The 24,059-nt window shown below is 41.8% G+C and overlaps 2 protein-coding genes and 1 long non-coding RNA gene across 7 annotated transcripts in view; all 3 read left to right on the forward strand.

The window, feature by feature from the left end:
* The first annotated feature begins 997 nt into the window (after positions 1-997).
* Positions 998-2,602, forward strand: LOC118375762 (uncharacterized). The gene is made up of 2 exons (XR_004823884.2): positions 998-1,601; positions 1,933-2,602. It is a non-coding gene; the product is annotated as an uncharacterized LOC118375762 (long non-coding RNA).
* A 5,028-nt stretch (positions 2,603-7,630) lies between these two features.
* On the forward strand, positions 7,631-19,020 carry LOC118375761 (D-aminoacyl-tRNA deacylase 1-like). Of its 4 annotated transcripts, none has more exons than XR_008103254.1 (7): positions 7,631-7,795; positions 9,267-9,357; positions 9,656-9,891; positions 14,218-14,315; positions 16,942-17,139; positions 18,604-18,700; positions 18,788-19,020. XR_008103254.1 is itself a non-coding variant. In XM_052503222.1 (6 exons), exons 1-5 carry the CDS (start codon positions 7,753-7,755, stop codon positions 17,098-17,100), a joined length of 627 nt encoding a protein of 208 aa, XP_052359182.1. In that variant the 5' UTR covers positions 7,631-7,752; the 3' UTR covers positions 17,101-17,139; positions 18,604-19,020. The 4 variants fall into 4 exon arrangements, 2 of the variants coding, with proteins under 2 accessions (XP_052359182.1, XP_052359181.1); XR_008103253.1 differs by having other exon boundaries at positions 16,942-17,109; XM_052503222.1 differs by having other exon boundaries at positions 18,604-19,020.
* Positions 19,021-21,077: 2,057 nt separating this feature from the next.
* LOC118382021 (sodium/potassium/calcium exchanger 3-like) overlaps positions 21,078-24,059 on the forward strand; it is an 86,841-nt gene continuing 83,859 nt past the window's right edge. For both annotated transcript variants that reach the window (XR_008103255.1, XM_052503223.1), the window contains exon 1: positions 21,078-21,591. Coding sequence is in view for 1 of the 2 variants with exons in the window: in XM_052503223.1 (XP_052359183.1) it covers positions 21,393-21,591 (199 nt within the window). In the remaining variant the exon portion in view is untranslated. The remainder of the gene's footprint in view (positions 21,592-24,059) is intronic.

Raw genomic sequence — 24,059 nt, forward strand, 5'->3', positions numbered from 1 at the left:
CCACAGTTTTGGGACATATTTCTGTGAAAACAAAGAGACTATATCAAATGGGGAAATTACAAGGAATATGCCAGGGGGTTTCGACTTGTGATGTTGAGGCTTGCATGGCATGGTATTTCATTCATGTGATGGAATTCTGAAGGGTATAAATCTCATGAGGTCGACAGAGTACATATGACTCACTTATGACCTGACCCTGTTTATTGCAATTTTGACATTTTAGTCATTTAACAGAGTGGGACCAATTCCGGGACGTGTTAGGGAAGGATTTTTGGTGGAGCTTTCTCTCTCTCTATGTTTCTTCCAGTAAAAATAATAAAATACTGAATACAATTATTTTTTCAATCAGCGATCACGTAGCTGCTTTTATGCATCTTTATACTTTATACAATAGTGATGCAAAATTGCATGAATATAATAACATATGAATCAGTTGCATCAACAATAAAACACATTCAAAACTCATAATAATAAAATCTATAATTGTGTTAATTTATCATTTTAACTTTCACTTAGGCCTATTTATTAAGTGATGAACACTATGTAGAACCCTTCTTGTCTTCCAAAGAATCCTTCTTGCCTTCCAAATAATCATCAAACAACCCTTTCTTCCAAAAACTGTTATTAGTTCTTAGCATTGCAGGTGCAAAGGATTCTGAAAAAATATCCTTCAAATTCAGACAGTGGAGAAAACGTATGTTTTTCCTGACTGTGGCACAGGCTTCAATCCAATTGGACATCAAAAGATACACATGAGGTCCCACACAGGGGACAATAGACATCATCTGTGACATACTGTATGTTTGAAGTACACATGAGTACTCACAGGGTAGAGACCATTTAGATGCAATGATTACAGAAGGCTATATACACAATGTATACAAAAGTATGTGGACATCCCTTGAAATGAGTGGCTATTTCAGCCACACCCGTTGCTGACAAGTGTATAAAATTGAGCACAGCCATGCAATCTCTGTAGACAAACACTGGCAGTAGAATGGCCTTACTGAAGAGCTCAGTGACTTTCAACATGGCACCGTCATAGGATGCCACCTTTCAAACAAGTCACTTCATCAAATATCTGCCCTACTAGAGCATCCCAGGTCAACTGTAAGTGCTGTTATTGTGACGGGAAATGTTTAGGAGCAACAACAGCTCAGCCACAAAGTGTGGTAGGCCACACAAGTTCACAACACGGGTTCGCCGAGTGCTGAAGCACCTATAGCTCGTAAAAATGGTCTGTCTTCAGTTGCAACACTCACTACCAAGTTCCAAACTCCTTTTGGATTTTAAAAGTATTTTTTTATTTAGTTAAGTTAGTGTTTTACATTTTACATTCTTTATTTATGTTATCTATTTATTTATTTTACCCCCGGAAGTTATCGTCCAACTCGTTTTTTTCCCGGATGAATCCAACATGGCTGCGTCCTTGTGATTTACGATACATATACAGTCAAGCTCCAAAACAAATGAAAACATGCACGTAAAAGAAGTAATAAAGTGGAATGTACGGGTGTCTATGCTGTATGCTTTCGGAATATGGACAATGCTCGGCACATACGGTTATTATCAGTACATGGGGCGCAATGAAGAAAAGTCCGGTAGGCTACTCGCGTCACAGCAGCAGCTCAGCTAACGTTAGGCTGTGACTGCTAGCTAGTTAGCTATCTAGGTAGCTATTTATCTAAATATCAACACCATAGCTACAGATCACATTATATTATAGACTGTTATTGTACAAAACTGCTAATGATTTTCTAATGGAAGTGCTTCCAAAGGTTGACAATATTACATGTCCTTGACCTTGTTATTGTTGATAAGCTCAAGGTAGACTTATATCAGCATTCAGCACAAATGTAACGTTACCTTTCATTAAATTACACAATTGCATGTTTAGAAAATTCTGTGTTTCTTCATCTTATCCTCCTGCAGTCAAAGAGAAGGAGGAGCAACCTCCAAATCCTAGAGAATTGACTATCCAGAGTGCACACATGAAAACCACCATCGTCTACAAGGAAAACTTTGTTCCTTATTCTACAAGGGTCTACAATTTTGTCAGCTCGCTCAGTCGGGACTCTGCATCGGCATCGGCTGACAGCCAAGACAATACAAAGTAGTGGTGAAAAAGTGAAAGCTATAATGAACTGATGCCATTGCCTGCCTAGGCTTCCACATTTGTGATGTGTGTAGCAAAAATACTTAGGAATTAACACTGTAAAATGTACATTGAATATATCTCTGTGTAAAATACACTGGCTGAAATTATTTGTCACTTGTACAATGAATTGAAATACCACAGTATCCCTCTGTTCGAGAACCCCTCTGCTAACCTAGAAACATTCTCTACCTAGACTGTACACGGTCTCAATGCAAAGTGTAGACAACATCTGTCTGTTGAACTTCTAGATATGGCAGTGATAACCTGTCCTGTGCATTGCTGCTGTATTACATTCAGTCCAATCAGATTTTTGCAAACATCTGAAGTAGGAGCATACCTTTTATACAACTAGCAGAGTGTCTGACAGCTGGCCTATGCATGCATTTCAGCACTTCAAGATAAATCAATGAAACTTCTGTCAAATAAACTTAATTTGTAAATGAAGTGCAACTGCTAATGAAATGTTTGCTGTCGTCTGTGTTGATAACGGTAATGTAATATCCATTTATCTGAGGATGTCCTCTACACATTAGTCTATTATGACCTGTGGATTGTGTCTGGATGATAAAATTGGGGGAGTACCAGTACCACTCACCACTTTTTAATTGGAGGCAACTGTTAGCAGTAAAATATTTGACAGTTGAAAATGTTATGATGTGAAGAGGGAATTCAACAACTCTTGGAGGGTAGTGAAAGTAGATTTTTTTAAAAACAACCTCTAATTGAAAGAAAATGACTGGATAAAACATACAACTGGATCAACGTGTCTCTACCTTTAGCTCAGTCAGCTCTTCTCTGTCCATTTCTTAACGATTGATTGGATTGGTTTTACAGAGGGTAAAATGTTGGAGGCTTTAGAAAAATAAATAGAAATGCATTTTCAAAACAGCCATGTATGGATTCAGTGACCAATTGCAATCTTGATACAAAACAAAATGTTGGTTCTCATGTTATTGGTTTTAAATTCCCATTGTGATTGTTCCCGTCCCTAAACCATTTTGAAATATATAAAAGCCTTCATCAATTTTTCATCTGACTATAAAACTAACCCGAGCACGAAGCAGTGGCTACACTATGCCGCTACTCAAATGTGATGATAGATCCTTGCAATGCTTTATTATGGTAAAATGTTTTTCACCCCATGCATTCCGGTGTTATTGAGGCTTTCTCTGAACTGATGGCTTCTACGGTTGTGGCTAAATGGAGTACAGCGCCTTCTAGTTGTCACGTCGGGACTACTAGCATTTTAGCTAACCTTGACCTAATTCTCCTTACCTGCTGCATTAGTTATCCTAACTTGCTGCGTTTGTTCTCCTTACCTGCTGCGTGATTTCTCCTTGCCTGCTGTGTTAGTTCTCCTTACCTGCTGTGTTAGTTCTCCTTCTCTGCTGTGTTAGTTCTCCTTCTCTGCTGCGTTAGTTCTCCTTACCTGCTATGTTAGTTCTCCTTACCTGCTGTGTTAGTTCTCCTTCTCTGCTGTGTTAGTTCTCCTTCTCTGCTGCGTTAGTTCTCCTTACCTGCTATGTTAGTTATCCTTACCTGCTGTGTTAGTTCTCCTTACCTGCTGCATTAGTTCTCCTTGCCTGTTGCGTTAGTTCTCCTTACCTGCTGCGTTAGTTCTCCTTACCTGCTGCGTTAGTTCTCCTTACCTGCTGTGTTAGTTCTCCTTACCTGCTGCATTAGTTCTCCTTGCCTGTTGCGTTAGTTCTCCTTATCTGCTGCGTTAGTTCTCCTTACCTGCTGCGTTAGTTCTCCTTACCTGTTATGTTAGTTATCCTTACCTGCTATGTTAGTTATCCTTACCTGCTGTGTTAGTTCTCCTAGCCTGCTGTGTTAGTTCTCCTTGCCTGCTAAGTTAGTTCTCCTAGCCTGCTACGTTAGTTCTCCTAGCCTGCTGCGTTATTTCTCCTAACCTGCTGCGTTATTTCTCCTAACCTGCTGCGTTAGTTCTCCTAGCCTGCTACGTAAAGTCACTTCTGTCCGTAGCTGAACTCCATCTACCCACAACCATAGAAGCCATCCGTTCCAGAGAAGCCATCAGTATCACCACAGTGGTCCCTCAGATCCCCCCCAGGTCACCCTGCACTAGCGCTCGCTTTGTGTTCCAGCACCTCTTGATTTACAAATGAAGCACTGGATAAAGCAGATGCTTCTTGAGCCCTACCACCAAGTAACTACTACTACTATTTTTTAATCCCTGATCAAGGTTAAAGGCTGATTAATAAAGATTGGAGAACACTTTGGGAGGGATCTTTTACCATTCCTCCATACAACATATTTCCAAATCATTGATATCCTTGTGTGTGCTTGGTGATATTGTCTTGCTGGAAGATCCATTTGTGGCCAAGTTTTAGCCTCCTGACAGAAGCAACCAGGTTTTTGTCTAAAATGTCCTGGTACTTGGTAAAGTTCATGATACCGTTGACATTAACAAGTGCCTCTAGACCAGAGGAACCAAAATAACCCCATAACATCCAAGATCCACCACCATATTTTACACTAGTTCTGAGTTACTTTTCTGCATCCGTTTCCATGCCAACACCACCACTGGTGTACGTTTACATTTACATTTTACATTTAAGTCATTTAGCAGACGCTCTTATCCAGAGCGACTTACAAATTGGTGGCCAAAGAGGTCTATTGTCATGTCATCTGACCATAGCACCGGTTCCAATCCAAGTGCTAACGCTGTTTATCAAACTCCAGGTGGTGCTATAGTCAGATGACATGAAAATAGGCATAGTGTCATTATCCCCGCAAGAGGAGGGTGCTGGAGTATTGAAAACAAAGGTGCCATTTTGACCTCAATCTTTTATTTTATTACTTGTTAATTTTAAACAAAATAGTTCTGAATTGTATTAGTATAAAATTATTTTTAAAACTTGAGCATACACTATACACTAGCTCAGTATTTGTGTTATTTATTTTATACAGTCTTAATTTATGCCAATAATGTCGGTCCTGACTGTATATCCCTTTCATACACAGACCAAAATCACACTAATTTCTCATACATGCTTTTTTTGTACCAGCTTTTTTTGTATATCTGAAAGGGGTAAAATAACATGTTAAACTAAAAGCCACCTGAAGACCTGGTCATGATTCCTGTATTTTCACAGACCCTGTAACCAAAATACAGGTATCGGGTCTGGGAGTGGTGCTCTGCTTTTGTTCAGGTAAATTCATGAACACTTCCATTGTTTAACACCTCCTTACTTTGAAACGCAAACAGCCCTAATGGTTAAACAACAACTCACCCTTCCAATGTACAGTTGAAGTCGGAAGTTTACATACACCTTAGCCAAATACATTTATACTCAGTTTCTCACAATTCCTGACATTTAATCCAAGTCAAAATTATCTGTCTCAGGTCAGTAGGATCACCACTTTATTTTAAGAATGTGAAATGTCAGAATAATAGTAGAGAGAATTATTTAATTCATCACATTCCCAGTGGGTCGGAAGTTTACATTCACTCAATTACTATTTGGTAATGTTCCCTTTAAATTGTTTAACTTGGGTCAAACGTTTCGGGTAGCCTTCCACAATAAGTTGGGTGAATTTTGTCCCATTCCTCCTGACAGAACTGGTGTAACTGAGTCAGGTTTGTAGGCCTCCTTGCTCGCACACGCTTTTTCAGTTCTGCCCACAAATTTTCAATGGGATTGAGGTCAGGGCTTTGTGATGGCCACTCCAATACCTTACCTTTGTTGTCCTTAAGCCATTTTGCCACAACTTTGGAAGTATGCTTGAGGTCATTGTCCATTTGGAAGACCCATTTGCGACCAAGCTTTTACTTCCTGACTGATGTCTTGAGATGTTGCTTCAATATATCCACCTAATTTTCCTGCCTCATGTTGCCATCTATTTTGTGAATTGCACCAGCCCCTCCTGCAGCAAAGCACCCCCACAACATGTTGGTGCCACCCCCGTGCTTCACGGTTGGGAGGGTGTTCTTCAGCTTGCAAGCATCCCCATTTTTCCTCCAAACATAACAATGGTCATTATTGCCAAAGTTCTATTTTTGTTTCATCAGACCAGAGGAGATTTCTCCAAAAAGTACGATGTTTGTCCCTATGTGCAGTTGCAAACCATAGTCTGACTTTTTTATGGCGGTTTTGGAGCAGTGGCTTCTTCTTTGTTGAGCAGCCTTTCAGGTTATGTTGATACAGGACTCGTTTTACTGTGGATATAGATACTTTTGTACCTGTTTCCTCCAGCATATTCACAAGGTCCTTTGCTGTTGTTCTGGAATTTATTTGTACTTTTCGCACCAAAGTATGTTCATGTCTAGGAGTCAGAACACGTCTCCTTCCTGAGCGGTATGACGGCTGCGTGGTCCCATGGTGTTTATACTTGCGTAAAATTGTTTGTACAGATGAACGTGGTACCTTCAGGCGTTTGGAAATTTCTCCCAAGGTTGAACCAGACTTGTGGAGGTCTACATTTCTTTCTGAGGTCTTGGCTGATTTATTTTGATTTTCCCATGATGTCAAGCAAAGAGGCACTGAGTTTGAAGGTAGGCATTGAAATACATCAAATCGAATCAAATGTATTTATATAGCCCTTCAGCTGATATCTCAAAGTGCTGTACAGAAACCCAGCCTAAAACCCCAAACAGAAAGCAATGCAGGTGTAGAAGCACAGTGGCTAGGAAAAACTCCTGAGAAAGGACAAAACCAAGGAAGAAACCTAGAGAGGAACCAGGCTATGTGGGGTGGCCAGTCCTCTTCTGGCTGTGCCGGGTGGAGATTATAACAACATCCACAGATACACCTCCAAAATACATCCACAGATACACCTCCAATTGACTGCCTATCAGAAGCGTATAAAGCCATTACATAATTTTCTGGAATTTTCCAAGTTGTTTGAAGGCAGTCATTTTAGTGTATGTAAACTTCTGACCCACTGGAATTGTGATACAGTGAATTATAAGTGAAATAATCTGTCTGTAAACAATTGTTGTAAAAATTACTTGTGTCATGCACAAGATAGATGTCCTAACCGACTTGCCAAAACTATAGTTTGTTAACAATAAATGTGTGGAGTGGTTGAAAAATGAGTTTTAATGACTCCAACTTAAGTGTATGTAAACTTCCGACTTCAACTGTATAAAAGGATACATTATACTGTCTGCAAGAAAATAGTAAATAAGGCACTGTTTGAAAGGGGATCAACTTTGCCTTATATATATTTGATTTGTTACTGGTAATATATACCATTTTCTGTCTGAAGTGGGTATTACACTGCCCTCCAGGAGTTGCTGAATGTCCTCTTCATTTTGCTCCAAAACTCATGCACCTTGGTGTGGAGAGCGAGGTAGTGACAGTGCTCCCTTCCCTTTGAAAATGCTCATAATGACAGTACCGTAGGTTTTTGGGACAAATGTGCAAAACACCAATTTAACCCCAGCAATCAGTACAGAAGGTATTTTTTAACACTGTTTTATACGGCTGCAAAAGTGATCTACTGTACTCCCAACTGCTGCCGCTAGAGGCCTCTGACAACGCAGCAAAGATTCATGGGAAGTATGACGTTTACGTCTGTGCACCACTTCAATCTGATTCATTCGAGCGAGCGAGCTAATCAAAACAATGAAGGCAATCATTCAAAGAGTGACAACAGCCAGCGTGTCAGGTGAGTAACGCTATCTACTTGTAATTATTTTATTTCTATATCGCTCATAGTGTCAAAGAATGACAGTTCTTCAACGGTGGGCATGTTGCAGGCAGCACAGAGGATTGCTAACGTTAGCTACGGTAGTTTGGTAGCCGCACGGCAATCCAATCAAATGTATTTATAATACACTTTTTCAGTGGTTTATAGTAACTTACTTAAGTAAAAACACTTTAAAGTACTATCTATGTCGTTTTGGGGGTTATCTGTACTTTGCTATTTATATTTTTGACAACTTTTACTTTCACTTCTACATTCCTAAAGATGATAATGTACAATTTACTCCATACATTTTCCCTGACACCCACAAACAGTCAAAACATTTTGACAGAAAAATGGCACAATTTAAACACTTAGTTGGTGATAGTCGTAGTTGGTGATCAAAATAACATTCCTGGTCATCTCTACTGTACTGCCTCTGACTCCCTACTGTGAACACAAATGTTTATTTTGTAAATTATGTCTGAGTGTTGGAGTGGGTCCATGGCTATCCGTAAATAAAATGAAACAAGATCATTGTGCCGTGTGTTGTGCTTAATATAAGGAATCTGAAATGATTGACTTTCACTTTTGATACTTAAGTATATTTGAGCAATTCCATTTACTTTTAATACTTAAGTATATTTAAAACCACACACTTTTGGACTTTTACTCAAGTAGTATTTTACTGGGAGACTTTGACTTGAATAATTTTCTATTAGAATATATTTACATTTACTCAAGTATGACTTTTTCCACCACTGCCCATTTTACATCAGCAGATGTCACAACGTGCTTCTACAGAAACCCAGACTAAAACTGGAACCTAGGAAGAAACCTAGAGAGGAACCAGGCTCTGAGGGGTGGTCAGCCCTCTTCTGGCTGTGCCAGATGGAGATTATAAGAATACATGGCCATTAAGTCTAGATCATTCTTCAAGATTTTCAAACTTTCATAGATGACCAGCAGGGTCAAATAAGAATCACAGTGGTTGTAGAGGGTGCAACAGTTCAGCACTTGTAAATATCAATCACACTTTTTGAGAACCTGACTAAAGTAGCGATATGCCATGCTGAATTGCCCCAATGTGTAATGTGTGCACTGACATGTCCAACGACTATTCCAAATGCTGGCATTATGGTAATCGCTCTAGGTGGGTTCACACTAAAAGTGCTTGTTACTAGTTACCACAGCTACAAAATCCCAAACCCTGCCTATTTATACAATTTCTCTGCATCAAATGTGATTTGAAACCTAACAGTAACCACGCTGTTAACCTCATTGAATCTCCCAGGTACTGTACTGTACTGTACTATAGCAGCCTACTACTACTTGCAAGACTGTCAGTGTGTGCTAGATTAACCACACTTTGTGAGGAGGATGTGTCTGACACTGAATAATGAAAAGGGCAATTATTTTATTGATTTGATAATTCTGTCCTGTGTTGTCACAGTGGGGGAGGTGCCCATCAGCTCAATAGGCAGAGGACTGTGTGTGTTGCTGGGTATATCCATGGAGGACACACAGAAGGATGTGGACTACATGTGAGTGTGGGTTCATTCAGTCACAAAACATGGTATTTGCACTACGGTACTGTAGCCCTTCTCCTACATAGGCAGGGCATAAGGGCCAGGTCAGGTTCATATCTGTAATAGGAATTTGTAAGACAAGCATTCACATAGAGCTATTCTTTTGTATTAGCCCAATAAGTTTGGAACATCTGCACAAAATACTTGCTCACTCCTATAGCCATCTCCTTTGTGTCCCCAACACATAAATATTCAAATAAATACATTGTATATTTCAATTCCATGCCCCAACGTTCATTTCTCTGCTCCTCAGGGTTCGTAAGATCCTCAACCTGCGTCTGTTTGACGATGAGAACGGCCGGGCGTGGAGCAAAAGCGTCATGGACAAGGAATATGAAGTCCTGTGTGTCAGTCAGTTCACTCTGCAGTGCATACTAAAGGGTAACAAGCCAGACTTCCATGCTGCCATGCCTGCAGAGCTGTCCCAGCCCTTCTATAATAACATCCTGGAACACCTGAGGAGCACCTACAAGCCGGAGATGATCAAAGGTGGGTGAACACACAGCACTAAATAGAAACGATATTACCATGGGTGGACATCATTGACTGACACTGCAGGCCAACAGTCTGCTAAATACGCGCTAGGCCTCTATCAGCTGCTTTAACTCTATTACGAGCTTCTAAACAAGCCTGAGATGATCAAAGGTGGGTAGCCTAGCGGTTAGAGCGTTGGTACAGTAACCGACAGGTTCCTTGTTCGAAACCCAGAGCTGACAAGGTGTAAGAATCGTCCGTTCTGCCCTTGAGCAAGGCAGTTAACAACTGATCCTCGGGTGCCGATGATCTCTGGTTATGAGGGGATGAGTTAAATGCGGAAGACACATTTCAGTTGAATGCATTGAGTTATACAACTGACGCGGCGTCAGTTTTCCATCTAACCTGCGTACAGCTCCCATCAGACTGCCGCGCAGACGAAATAGCCGTCCAGCCAGAGAAGCATGAGTTTGAACTTAACTCACCTTTCTTGAGTTTACCCCTTTAGTTAACACTATCAATATTTCGCTCTACTGTGGTAGTTGTGATCGAATCAACGCAATCTTTAACAATTTCATTGTAACATACTGACACAAAACAAACTATTCAAGACTTGGTATGCAAAACTAACTGCAAGATATTTTCTTGTAGGCAGAGCACATTGGAGTAGGATTCTAAAGTATTGACAGGTAAGACTATAGTATTGACAGGCAGGTACTCTACACAGACCTATATGCAAATAACCATTGCAATATCTGTGTCTCTCACTTTGAGCTGGACCGTATTTAGGCTACAGTATGAGCGGTCGTGAATAGATGCACTTTTGTTCATATTCTTTACTAGTTAGTGAGTTATTAGCCCAGTTATAGCTCATTACTAGACAACAACGGGGGAGTGTTTGCTTCCTACAAGAGCACAAAACGTGTATATTTCTAGACATCTTTGAAAACGTGTCAGGTAAATAGCTTTTTAGGTCTTAGGGTCAGTGTTGTATTTTGAGACAACTTATTCAAGCCTAAGGTGCCAATAAGCAGAGCATAGCTTAATTTGACTGATTCTCTGTAATGGTATGGGAATAATAATGTATTTTATTTTGAAAAGTGCTTTTTTGCAACAACAAAAACATTTTCAGTCACCTCCTTGTCTGAATGACAGGTGTATGAACAGGTTCATGTCAAGCCCTGCATGTGTTTTTTTCAAACGTCTCATGGAATGTAGGTTGTACATTGAACACCACACATTGGCTGCTACTGTAGGCTGAATGATAGAACAGCTATTTCCGTGTTCAAATGTTATTGGATGCATTTTACTCCATTGTTTTTGATGGTAGGTCCCTCGGGTAGGCCAACATTATGATCAAATAGCCACAGTAGCCTACTTGACCACTCTTACAACTGTAACTTAAAGCAGGTACAACCTCTGTGTTCACAGTAAACGCGCGCCAGAGGTTGCACAGAATTTTCACAACCTTCAAGTTTGCGCTCAGCCGTTCCTTAAATTTGCTCAGTGCCCCGGAGAATATGAGGGAACATTGCTAGGTATCCCATTTCCTTTCCTCACTATTGAGTTGAACCAAGCTGAGATGTGTGCTGTGCTGACCTGGTTACGCTTCCACTTTAGTTGCTGGAACCATGCTGGAAAGGACAATGTGAACAGATAATATCAGAGCCAGCACTATAGGCCGGGTCAGTGCCATGGTGTGAAAAGGGTACAATAACACAGTAGGCTACACAAGCACTAGGCCTATACAGGGTGTACAAAACATTATGAACACCTCTTTCCATGACATACTGAACAGCTGAATCCAGGTGAAAGCTATGATCCCTTATTGATGTCACTTGTGAAATCCACTTCAATCAGTGTCGATGAATGGAAGTTAGAGAAGGATTTTTAAGCCTTGAGACAATTGAGACATGGATTGTGGATGTGTGCCATTCAGAGGGTGAATGGGCAAGACAAAGATTTAAGTGTCTTTGAACGGAGTATATTAGTAGGTGCCAGGCGCACTGGTTTGTGTCAATAACTGCAACGCTGCTGGGTTTTCCACACTCACCTGTTTCCTGTGAGTATCAAGAATGGTCCACCACCCAAAGGACATCCAACCAACTTGACACAACTGCATTGGAGTCAACATGGGCCAGCATCCCTGTGGAACGCTTTCGACACCTTATAGAATCCATACCCCGACAAATTGAGGCTGTTCTGAGGGAAAGGGGAGAAGGTGTTCCTAATGTTTGTTATACTCAGTATATATTACAATATCACTATATCTATCCTGGGATGAGTTGGGCTGGTTGAGCTAGAGACTGCAAGATGAGCGATATATATTTTTTAAAATAGACTGCTATTGTACAGAATTTCACATTCAGTGACCCAAAAGTGTCAAGGACACTTTGCTGTGTAGGCAGTTTGTGGGCAGAGAGAAATTAACTCTCATAAGACACTCTAGATAGGAAAAGCCTAAACGAAGAGATCATTTTGATACCTAATAGTCACTATTATCTTGGTTATTTAATAGATGGTAAAATGTTCGGCATTCTGCTAAGTGTGGTTTTAATATTTAATAGCATTGGGTCAATATTTTGCTCAATCATGGTTATGATGGATTGCAAAAGGTCATTTGTTCAAGCAAAGATGTGAAGCTAAACTTAACAAAAATCTAAACGCAACCATTTCAAAGATTTTACTGAGTTACAGTTCATATAAGGAAATCAGTCAATTAAAATAAATGAATTAGGCCCTAATCTATGGATTTCACATGACTGGGAAGGGGTGCAACCATGGGTGGGCATAGGTCCACCCACTTGGCAACCAGTCCCAGCCAATCAGAATGAGTTTTTCACCACAAAGGGGTATTAGTACAGACATAGATACTCCTCACCAACCCCCCTCAGATGATCCCACAGGTGAAGAAGCCAGATGTAAAGGTGATATGCAGTTTTGACACCGGTTGGATGCACTGCCAAATTCTCTAAAATGACGTTGGAGGCAGCTTATGTTAGAGAAATGAACATTAAATTATCTGGCAACAGCTCTGGTGGACATTTCTGCAGTGTGCATGCCAATTGAACGCTACCTCAAAACTTGAGACATCTGTGGCATTGTGTTGTGTGACAATTTTAAAGTGGCCTTTTATTGTCCTCAGCACAAGGTGCACCTGTGTAATGATCATGCAGTTTAATCAGCTTCTTGATATGCCACACCTGTCAGGTGGATGGATTATATTGGCGAAGGAGAAATGCTCACTAACAGGAATCCAATAAATTTGTGAACAAAATTTGACAGAAATAAGCTTTTTGTGCGCATGGAAAATCTCTGGTATATTTTTTATTTCAGCTCATGAAACATGGGACCACTTTACATTTTATTTTTGTTCAGTCTAATTGATAGCCTAAGGTCAATATCACAAACACCTGGAGAACTATAGTGAATAGAAGGGTTGCTGTTCACAGCCTGGGGAATTGAGACACAAGCTTAAGGCTTGACCAGGGTTAGGGTTGATAAGCCAATGCACTCCTAAGTGAAACAGCCTAGACTACAGGGTCACAAGCAGTAGCCTTTATCCTTAAGGCCACTCAAGACTTGACTCCTGACCTAAAAGGTTCGGAATCAGTTGAATCGCCTGCTTTCCTGTTGAAACAGAGGTTACATACATCGGCCTTTAAGGTCATAGTTCATAGTGCAAAGGTTATGGTGGTTCCACACATCTACATAGGGGGTGGGTTTGTCAGGCCATGTTTAGTGGTGAATTGGGTCTATAAGGTCGTTGGGCAGAGCATAGAAATATACAGTGTTATATTTAATCATATGGGTCACAGTGCAAGGGTTTATGGCGGTTCCACATTGGGGTGGTTTTCTTTTATCGGGTCGTAGTTGGTGATGGTGTTTGGTGGGGAATTGGTTCAAGCCACCGGGGAGAAGGTGTAGTGGAGGAACTCTGTGTCCCTGCTTGTAGTGGGACGCAAGCTCTCTAATTAGTCTTCTCACTGCCAAGGCCCAATCCCCTGAGTGGGAGAAACGAGATGATTCTGCTCTTTTTAGAACACACCACCCAGCCACCGGTTTCATGGGCAGATGATGTAATAAATCGAAACATACCTGGACCATTTTAAGTATAAACTTCCTGTCCTATTGTATCTTAACACCCTCTACCCCCATGTCCCTGTTGTACTGAGATGTCACCTGCTTATAAATCATTGATATAGAATAATGTGCACAATAAGCAAACTGCAGTGGCTGTTACTGGATGGAAACGTTGAGTGGTGTCATTTATATGGGCCTATTTAGATGTATTAAGGTTAACCTTTACATTTTCCTTTTGTCTTTGTTTTTTGTTTCTAGATGGGCAGTTTGGGGCCTACATGCAGGTTCACATTCAGAATGACGGACCAGTCACCATCGAACTGGTGTCTCCTTCTGCTCCCATGGACCCCAAACAGGTACAGTTGTTGTTGTTGATGCTGTTGATTTCTGCAAGCATGGGGTTGGCTCATGTTGTATGATGGTGTCATATTGTGAAGTCTCCCTTTAGGCTGTGTATTGCTAGACTATATTTGTTCTAAGTAGTTCAGACTTTCTCTCAGCACTCACTGTCTATCCTGCTATCCTCCAGCAGGTGGTGCTGCAGGCCTAACTTCTTGTCGTAACAGATGGAGATCGGACCATGATCAACAAGCAAAGCTGCACTATTGCTTTTCTTAGTGCAGTATTAGTCAACCTCTGGTCCATGGACCGGCACCGCTCCCTGAGATGTGGCTTACTGGTTCCCGACATAGCTGTCAGACATTTAGTTGGTCAGTTTTCTGTTGTAATTTTAGTCCCTGGCTTCAAGGAGGTGAACCATAGATTTGCTGGTCCCTGACACAAAAACCAATCCTGATACCGTAGATGTGTACTGATTATCCCATGAATCTACCCTGCTCTGTCCCAGCACCCCTCTGGCCTAGCTGAAAGACCACTGATTGACCAAAACATACTCTGAAAGGTTTGAGTTGTCATGTGTCGGAAGTGTGTGTGTGGGGGCGACATAACATATGATTGGCAGGCCAGGGCGAGGTGGGGGGGGAGGGGCGCCACCACCACCACCGCATGGGTGCCCCCGCTCTCCCCACAGGGATCGGTTGACTCCTGAGTCACTGTGCACTCTGTTACCATGACGACGTCCTCTGCAGGTGGCGACTCAGGCCACGCTGGCTAAGAAATATATTTTAATGTGGAATAATGGTTTATGAGTTCTGATGTGTAGCCGAAGTAGTGACAAGTTCACCCACAATGTTATATTAATAATAGTTTCCTGGTCCTAGATTAAGCTCTGTCCTGGACTATAAAGCATGCTCATTCTAAATTCTCCATTGAACATGCTTTCAGGACTAGGCTTAATCCTGATCCAAGAAACCGGCCCTTAATGTATTACTGGGCATCTGTTTTTGAATGGTAAACTATGTTAAAAGTCATTTCAGGTCATTTTAAGTGTATTTTAGGCAACATATCCATCTTTAAACATGACAAATGGATAACCGTTGGGTAACACTGCTGATTCCACAGTATCTCCCAGTCCTGTTGTGTAACACAGAGGGATTTGAAGGAGCAAAAGCCTTGATGAATGTGTTACGCCACCACATCTACTTGAAGACATCGCGCTATGATCCAAACCTATAGCAGAAAGCAGTCCGGTCTACTCCAAACAGCAGCAGCCATGAGGGAGTAGGGACATCCCTCCCTGCTTCTCCTAAACCGTCCGCTTCACATTGTATTTTACAGTGCAGTTCAAGAAGAGTTAAGAAAATATATACCAAATAAACTAAAGTGAAAAATAATAGAAAGTAACACAAAAAAAATAACAATATTGAGGCTATATACAGGGGGTACCGGTATCGAGTCAATGTTTGGGGGTACAGTGAGTCATTTGAAATTGTAGTGTTTCAGTTATTTGTGAATTGTTGAAGACTTCCTGAATGTGATTCCAGTCACTTCTGTGTGTGCATGCGTGGTCTTTGTGTGTGTAAACTTGGCTGACTGCTCGGTCCAATGGATGTAAGCGGCAGTCCTCGGAATTTTAATCCGGTCTGTTTTGGATGTTTGGGATGTTGTTGTTTAGTTAGAGGGGTGTATGCCAAGGCTGAGAGGATCACCAGTCAACTGGGGGAGCAGCTTAAACACACACATACACACACACACACTTTCCATGAACCGGAAGCTTTATCGGATCCTAGGAGAGGGACAATAGAGCCTAGCAAACAATGCCATTAGGTCAAGTTATCCTGTTTCTATTGTTCTGTGAAAGTAATTTTGTATACGAAACAGTGGTCTTAATTACTGAAATGTCATGTGATCTGTTTTATTGGGGGTCTTCAAAGCAACACAACACCTTGGGTAAGATGGTATCATTGCTTGCTAGCTAGCTAACCCTGATGGAGTTTGTACAGGGATAACTAGATACATGGTGGTTTTTTAAGTCTTATTCCCTTTAAATAATTAAGAGTTTGTGGGATGTTGTGGCTTTAGCATGACATTTAAGGCATAAATATTTCCTCTGGCGCTCATGAAAGTTTTAGCATGTATGTTTACAAACCTTTTCAGGGATAGTTGTGTACCTTTTTTAGTGTAGGGTGGTTGTTTAATGTTCATTGAGCAGAACAGAGATAGCTGCTACAGTAGTTTCCTCAGGGAGGAGTTCAATAGATAAGCCTTGCAGCTAACCGTAGATGGTGAGTGAATGGGAAGATGACTCGTCTCTTTCTGAGTGTGACCACTTTATATTGTCAGGACAGTTAAGGCTTCATCAAAATGGTCATGGCTTCCGGAAATAACGGCACAGTGAAACAAAAGCTCTGATGTTTATTTCTCTTTCTTCTGCCCTTTTCATCTTCTCTTTTCTTGTTTTTATGTAGCCAAGTATTTGGTACAGTTATACATAGCTAGGTCCCTGGGTTTCTCTTGGGCACGTGACTTGACCAGTAAAAACAGGTCACGTGACCACGAACAACTCAGGCCCCTACCAACGCATTAGATCAATCCAAGTTTTGTCCTTCTCTTTTTAACCCGTTACTGACGGCCTCCCCCCAGCTCGCTAAACAGGAGAAACAGCAGCAGAGGAAAGAGAAACCGCGCTCGAAAGGACCCTCTGAGTCGGGCAGGGAGAGGGCCTCCCCGCGCCCCAGAGCCCAGGACCCTAACGCCAGCAGTGGAGCAGACGGAGACGTGTCGTCAGAGAGGGAGACCTAGGGCAGCACGGTGAGCCTGGAGTCCCAACCTGCTGTGCTGGTAGTGCTGCATTACTTATACTAAAAAATGTACAAATAAATAACCAATAAAGTTGTCCTCTGTTTTGGAGAGTTGATGTTAGGTCAAAGTAGTGATATCTAGTGCTGTATGCATCTGCTACGAAACGCTTGACGTCACTGGTCCTTTATCTCAGATTCTGGATTTCATCTCTGTGTTTATTGCACACAATCATGGATGAAATAGAACCACTTCGATCCACATTGGTGTATGTTGTACTGCACATGGTCCTTGGTCGCTCCATGTTATTGTTGACATTGTAGTGAAATCCAGAAGGAGGCTGTTTCTTATACAAGTGTTCAGATCTCCGGATTAGAGGGCTCTGCTCTTATTCATCCCTAGCGTTTGTTTGTTTACTAAAAACAGAGAAGTGGAGTCACTGCGTTAGTCCGTCAGCCCGCCCCTGCTTGCTTGCGCGAGCGAGCCTGTGGTGTGGTGTGTTCGCGCCTACGCCTTACCGTGTTGGGGTCAAAAATGCAGTGACCCGGGGTGGAGTTGGTGTGGCTTCGGAGCGAACACACCACCACACGACGTCACTACTGGGTGACGTATCCTCTCTTTCATAGCCATGCACATACCCACATCATGCATGCGCACACACATTATACACACACACACACACGGTACATACAATGTATGTAATTTAGAGAGACAAGATGTCCCTCATGGCTCTTCGTACTCAGCCTCCGGCGGTATCCCAGACTCCCCGGTGGTGAGGACACTACTCCCCTCACTTTATGAGACAAAAAGAGAGAAGGAGATTGGAGAGAGGGGGGCAGGCTGGGTAAATATGCCGCAAGACATCAGCAAGGCCTCCCCGAGATGGTTGCATAAGGCCACTTTGTCTGACAGAGAGCGAAAGCCGAGGGGGGGGAGCGGGAGGGGCGAGAGAGAGATTGAGAGTTGTTTTCATTTTTCTACTTTCGGGGGGGAATGCAAAGGCAGCAGTTCTGTGTGATAAGCGAGCTCAGACTTGAAGGTAGAGAAATGCTCACTCTCCTCCTCATTGCTTCCTTTCCTCTCGCGTTCTCACTTCCATCACTTCATTTAAAAAAAGGGGGGGCGGACTTTGTCTCCCTGAGGTTTGCTTACTATAACTTAAACATGAGCAGTGTGCACCACTGTGTGTGTGTCTCAGAATGATTAGTCATTTTGTGACAAGTCTTCAACCTATCTTCCCTCACTTCCTTCCTGCAATGTTCTATTTAAATGAAATGTTCTTGTGGTTCTGTTACTGCAAGAATCCCCCTGCTCTTAATACTACAACGACTGCTCTTTACACGGCCACCACTCCTACTAATGCTACTGTGTCCAATGCTACTGTGTCTAATGGTACTATGCCTTAATACTACTAACAGACTATACAAGGTGCTCTGGATAATGGCACGTGCTAATTGATGTTCTATATATGAATATACTGATAACGATGTGCGTTGCTGCTTATAGATTTACCATATTGATGATGGGAGGAGCCCAGTCTGCCAAAATGGACTTCATCTGCAGAGACTGTGAGACGTGACTCTGACTGTCCTCCTGGAAGAACGTATGGCCTCTTCCTCTCCATCTTTCTCTACAACATTGGCTGTCTCTGCCTTGTACCCTCTCTGACACTGTCTTCCTCTACTCAAAGACATGGAACCAAACCCCCAAAACCCAGAAGGCACCTATGACAGAGAGGGCTAGTGGCATCACAAGATGGAGATGCAGGACATTCTCTCACCTTACTTTTGTAGTTCTTGTCTTAATAAGGACAACACATTTGATATTTATGAATGTTGTGAACACGATATGCTATACTGCTGTTTAGTGCATTTGAATGTAAATGTGGTCATTTTATAAAAGAAGACATGGTGTGTGGACCTATCCTGTGTTTGTTGTCAGTGTGTGTGTGTGTGTGTGTGTACATGCTCTATCCTTGTTCTTGGATGGTCTGAGGGAGGAACACCTACCTTCCCATTGAACACAAATACCTTCAAAACTCCAGTATTTAGTTGACAGAGCATCTATTCCTGGCCTACAGGAACTGCTGTGCCCTCACAGCGTGACGTTGTGCTGGGATGAGATTTCTCTCCATGTTTATTTCTGGTTGAGAACAGAACAGGAGGAAACTGAGAAACAACGTCAGGCTCTGGAGATATCATATGAGGAGAAGACAAGACATGACCCAAATATGTCTGGATCTACTGTGGTTTTTAGGGGGCTCTACGCTCCAGACACTAGACAGCCCCGACCTATGTTTCATCACAACAGGGAAAGTGACTGCTGGATTATGGATGTAGATACCAACCAAGACAGTACAGCAGAAGTGATGAAAGCCATTTTGATTTTAGTGGTGCATAGTTGAGACTGTGTGGTTCCGTATGTATATTGGGGTCCCTACTGGCAATGACTCATTGGGGGGGGGGGTCTCAGTACTGTTGTGGATCTCAGTACTGTTGTGGATCTCAGTACTGTACTACAAGTGTGCACTTCCGTGTGTATCATCTTCCAGGCCTTTGGAGCTGTGTCTGGGTGCGGTGTCAGTTCAGTTGGACATGGGAAAGTGGGTTAAATTCCAGGCATTCTGCTACATCTGAGACTGCTACAGCGTTTGGGATTGTCTTTTTCTTTCTGAAGCTTTATCTTGCCTCATGTGTGAGCCAGTCTCTTGCCAAACCCCACTGGCTATGGAAAAACAATTTAACTGGATTTAATTTGTTGCCCCCCCCACCACCACTTCCCTCCCTCTTCCTCTCCCTCTCTTTCTTTTCTTTTGTGCACCTCTGAGACTTTGGGAATTCATCTTATTTAGTATACTAAATAACTCCATGCCCGGGTTGAGTGCAGGATTCCTCTCTACAGGTTATAGGCAATCGTCCATTTCAGGTGTGTTTTTTTGCACAAAATCAAATCTAGGTCGCAATGAACAGTTTGGTTGTGTGTGATGTCTGGCTTTTGTTTCTCATGTATTTTTTCATGACAGTACAATGGTATACTTCCTTCTGTGGTCAGGTAGCGTATAAGATACTAGTGTGAGAGGACAAACCTTCTGAGACAAAGTACTATCTTGTTGGTGGCATTATTATGCTACTTTTGTTTTTCAATTTCACCACCTCTTTTTACTTTTTTTAATCTTTCATTTTCTGATTCTCTCTCTCCCTCCCCAGTCCTTGACTCAAAGGGTTAATGAAACCTCGTTGCTAAGAGCCCTAACCACTTTTTCCACTCTTGCTGGAAACTTTCCAGTGCTATTTATAAGAAAACTCAAACAATCAAAACTCACAATCAAGAGTGGCTGTTTGTCAGAATTAAGATATAATCCTAACATTCTAAATATCCTAGAAACCTTTGTTTTCTTCTTCATAATTGTATGTGAATAGCCTAATAATTTGTTTGAAGGAAAAGTTGGCTCATTTCATGTCATTTACATTATGTGAAGGCTTGGCCTGTTTATTCAAAGCATGCATGTCTAATGATAGTAAATAAAGTCAAGCTAGTCATATTGCCCACTGTAAAGTAATCACAGTCCATCTTATTTGATGACATAGATAGAAATTCATGTAAATTTCATGAGCAATGCATTCATTGATCTATTATGTAACGTATGCATAAATAGCCTATAGCATACTCAAATATTCTCTAAGGTGGTCTGGGCACAAACAGCTTTTGAAGATGTCTTTATGTAAACTTATGTAATTCAGCTATCATGTATTAAAGCCAACATCATGCAAAAACAACTTTCCAAGGAGAGGGTAGGGATAGGCAGTGTACCGAGCCTCGGAAAAAAAATCATGTTATACTCTCTCACTGTCTCTAGGCAATTTATACGTTAAACAGCTTGCACATTTGATCTATCTTTCTCGCGCGCGCTCTCTCTCTCTCTCTCTCTTTTCGGACACAGCATCCTACAATAACATCACCATACACATCAGTGAGCAATCCGGCGTTGCGCGCACGAGACGCCACAGTCGCATCTATGGAGCGCTCCTGCCGCCTGTCCTACTATTGCATGAAATTAAAGTGTAATATGACATAGAAGCAAGACGCCCTGGCACTTCAAAAGGAAAACAAACCTTGCAGTCTACACCTCAACACTCGCGACTTTCCAAGGATACCGACTTGAAACTTTTACAAGATACCCCCCTCCTCCCCCCGCACATTACACACACACACACACACACACCGTTCCTCCACTTTGTATCCGTTCGTGTAAAATTCCCTCGGAGCTTTGCTGCTCATTTCACTCCGGCGGCTAGATGGACGAGGAAGAAGCCGCAGAAAGGATGCCTCCAGCCGGTGTCCGAACCCGGAATCCCCCGCCGCAAGTGATGCTGAACCAGAAAAAGATCAAAGCGAGACGGAAAAAGCGAAAGGAGTTGGTTTTGATCCAAATATGCTTGTTGGGAGGGATGCTTCTCGTCGTCAAGGGGTTCTCCTACTTAGCAGAAAATTCAGGTGAGGGTAGGCCTATCAACTTGCCCCCCTGTTGAGGGATGGAATGCTGAAGTGGGAGTTCCATAATGGCTGTTATGTAGCCCATAGAGTCCATTGTTTTGTTACTATGTTTTGTAACAATACAATGTTACATTGATTTTGCACATCATGCAAATTGTGTTTAAACTGTAGGCTACTTTTGAGTACTCGCTTTGCAGAGGTTTGAACTGGACTGGAGTGTGGTCAGGGGTGTCATGCACCCTTAAAAATCTGAGGGGGCACAAAGTATGTGAGGATGGCTGGTGTGGGTGTGTGGTCAAGAGGGGGGTAGGGCCCTTGTCCTGAAGTTGGAGAATTTTTACATTTTTCAAACAGCTGAAACAGTTTTTTTCCTGCAATGTAGAGCACGGGTTGGAACCACATTTATTTTCCAATGGTTTCGTTCCGAACAGAACCATTATTTTTTTTCGTTCCATTCCACTGTTCCAACCAGCAAAATGAAGTTCTGAACCAGTTCGAACCAAAATAAAAGTAACAGTTTATGGCGTTCCTTTCTGTTGTTTTTTTAAACCTCTGAAATATATATATTTTTACATTTAGCTCGACAACAAATGACTTCACCAATCAATGTGCATAGAGCAGTTTTCTATGGAGTGGGTAAGCGATTTCATCTGTATAGGAAATTTAGTTCATTTTATTTTGCCCGAACAGCATGGTTTAATCATAATGAAAGACAAACACACACACTGTGCTGCCAGTCACAGTGTAGAGCGCAATATGCAACTTTATCTGAATTAGGCCCGCAGAATTATACCTATGGAGGAGTGGCTTATGCAAAGAAACTTTAAATGTCATTGAACTTCCGAGTAGGTTTAACGTTGGACCACCTCAAACGTTAGCTAGCGAGCTAACACGCTTGTGTGTGCAGGGCAGCACTAGAATAAAAACACGTCTTACCCTTTGTGTAGTTCATAAATCCAATGTGATAACTATAGACTTAGCTAGCGTTGAAAAGTCCATCCACTCTTCTCTAATTAACTATCTCCCTAATTTCTGAATTACGCTTGTAACGTCATCAGTAGGCTACAATAACCTATTTAATGTTGTCAGTAGGCTACAGTAACCCATGTAATGTTGTCAGTAGGCTACAGTAACCTATGTAATGTTGTCAGTAGGCTACAGTAACCTATGTAATGTCGTCAGTAGGCTACAGTAACCTATGTAATGTTGTCACTAGGCTACAGTAACCCATGTAATGTTGTCAGTAGGCTACAGTAACCTATGTAATGTTGTCAGTAGGCTACAGTAACCTATGTAATGTCGTCAGTAGGCTACAGTAACCTATGTAATGTTGTCAGTAGGCTACAGTAACCTATGTAATGTTGTCAGTAGGCTACAGTAACCTATGTAATGTCGTCAGTAGGCTACAGTAACCTATGTAATGTCGTCAGTAGGCTACAGTAACCTATGTAATGTCGTCAGTAGGCTACAGTAACCTATGTAATGTTGTCAGTAGGCTACAGTAACCTATGTGATGTCGTCAGTAGACTACAGTAACCTATGTAATGTTGTCAGTAGGCTACAGTAACCCATGTAATGTTGTCAGTAGGCTACAGTAACCCATGTAATGTTATCAGTAGGCTACAGTAACCCATGTAATGTTGTCAGTAGGCTACAGTAACCCATGTAATGTTGTCACTAGGCTACAGTAACCCATGTAATGTTGTCACTAGGCTACAGTAACCCATGTAATGTTGTCACTAGGCTACAGTAACCCATGTAATGTTGTCAGTAGGCTACAGTAACCTATGTAATGTTGTCAGTAGGCTACAGTAACCTATGTAATGTCGTCAGTAGGCTACAGTAACCTATGTAATGTTGCCAGTAGGCTACAGTAACCTATGTGATGTCGTCAGTAGGCTACAGTAACCTATGTAATGTCGTCAGTAGGCTACAGTAACCTATGTAATGTCGTCAGTAGGCTACAGTAACCTATGTAATGTTGTCAGTAGGCTACAGTAACCTATGTGATGTCGTCAGTAGACTACAGTAACCTATGTAATGTTGTCAGTAGGCTACAGTAACCCATGTAATGTTGTCAGTAGGCTACAGTAACCCATGTAATGTTATCAGTAGGCTACAGTAACCCATGTAATGTTGTCAGTAGGCTACAGTAACCCATGTAATGTTGTCACTAGGCTACAGTAACCCATGTAATGTTGTCACTAGGCTACAGTAACCCATGTAATGTTGTCACTAGGCTACAGTAACCCATGTAATGTTGTCAGTAGGCTACAGTAACCTATGTAATGTTGTCAGTAGGCTACAGTAACCTATGTAATGTCGTCAGTAGGCTACAGTAACCTATGTAATGTTGCCAGTAGGCTACAGTAACCTATGTGATGTCGTCAGTAGGCTACAGTAACCTATGTAATGTCGTCAGTAGGCTACAGTAACCTATGTAATGTCGTCAGTAGGCTACAGTAACC

This window comes from Oncorhynchus keta, unplaced genomic scaffold (genome assembly GCF_023373465.1).
Source record: "Oncorhynchus keta strain PuntledgeMale-10-30-2019 unplaced genomic scaffold, Oket_V2 Un_contig_1690_pilon_pilon, whole genome shotgun sequence".
NCBI classification, from domain to species: Eukaryota; Metazoa; Chordata; class Actinopteri; order Salmoniformes; family Salmonidae; genus Oncorhynchus; species Oncorhynchus keta.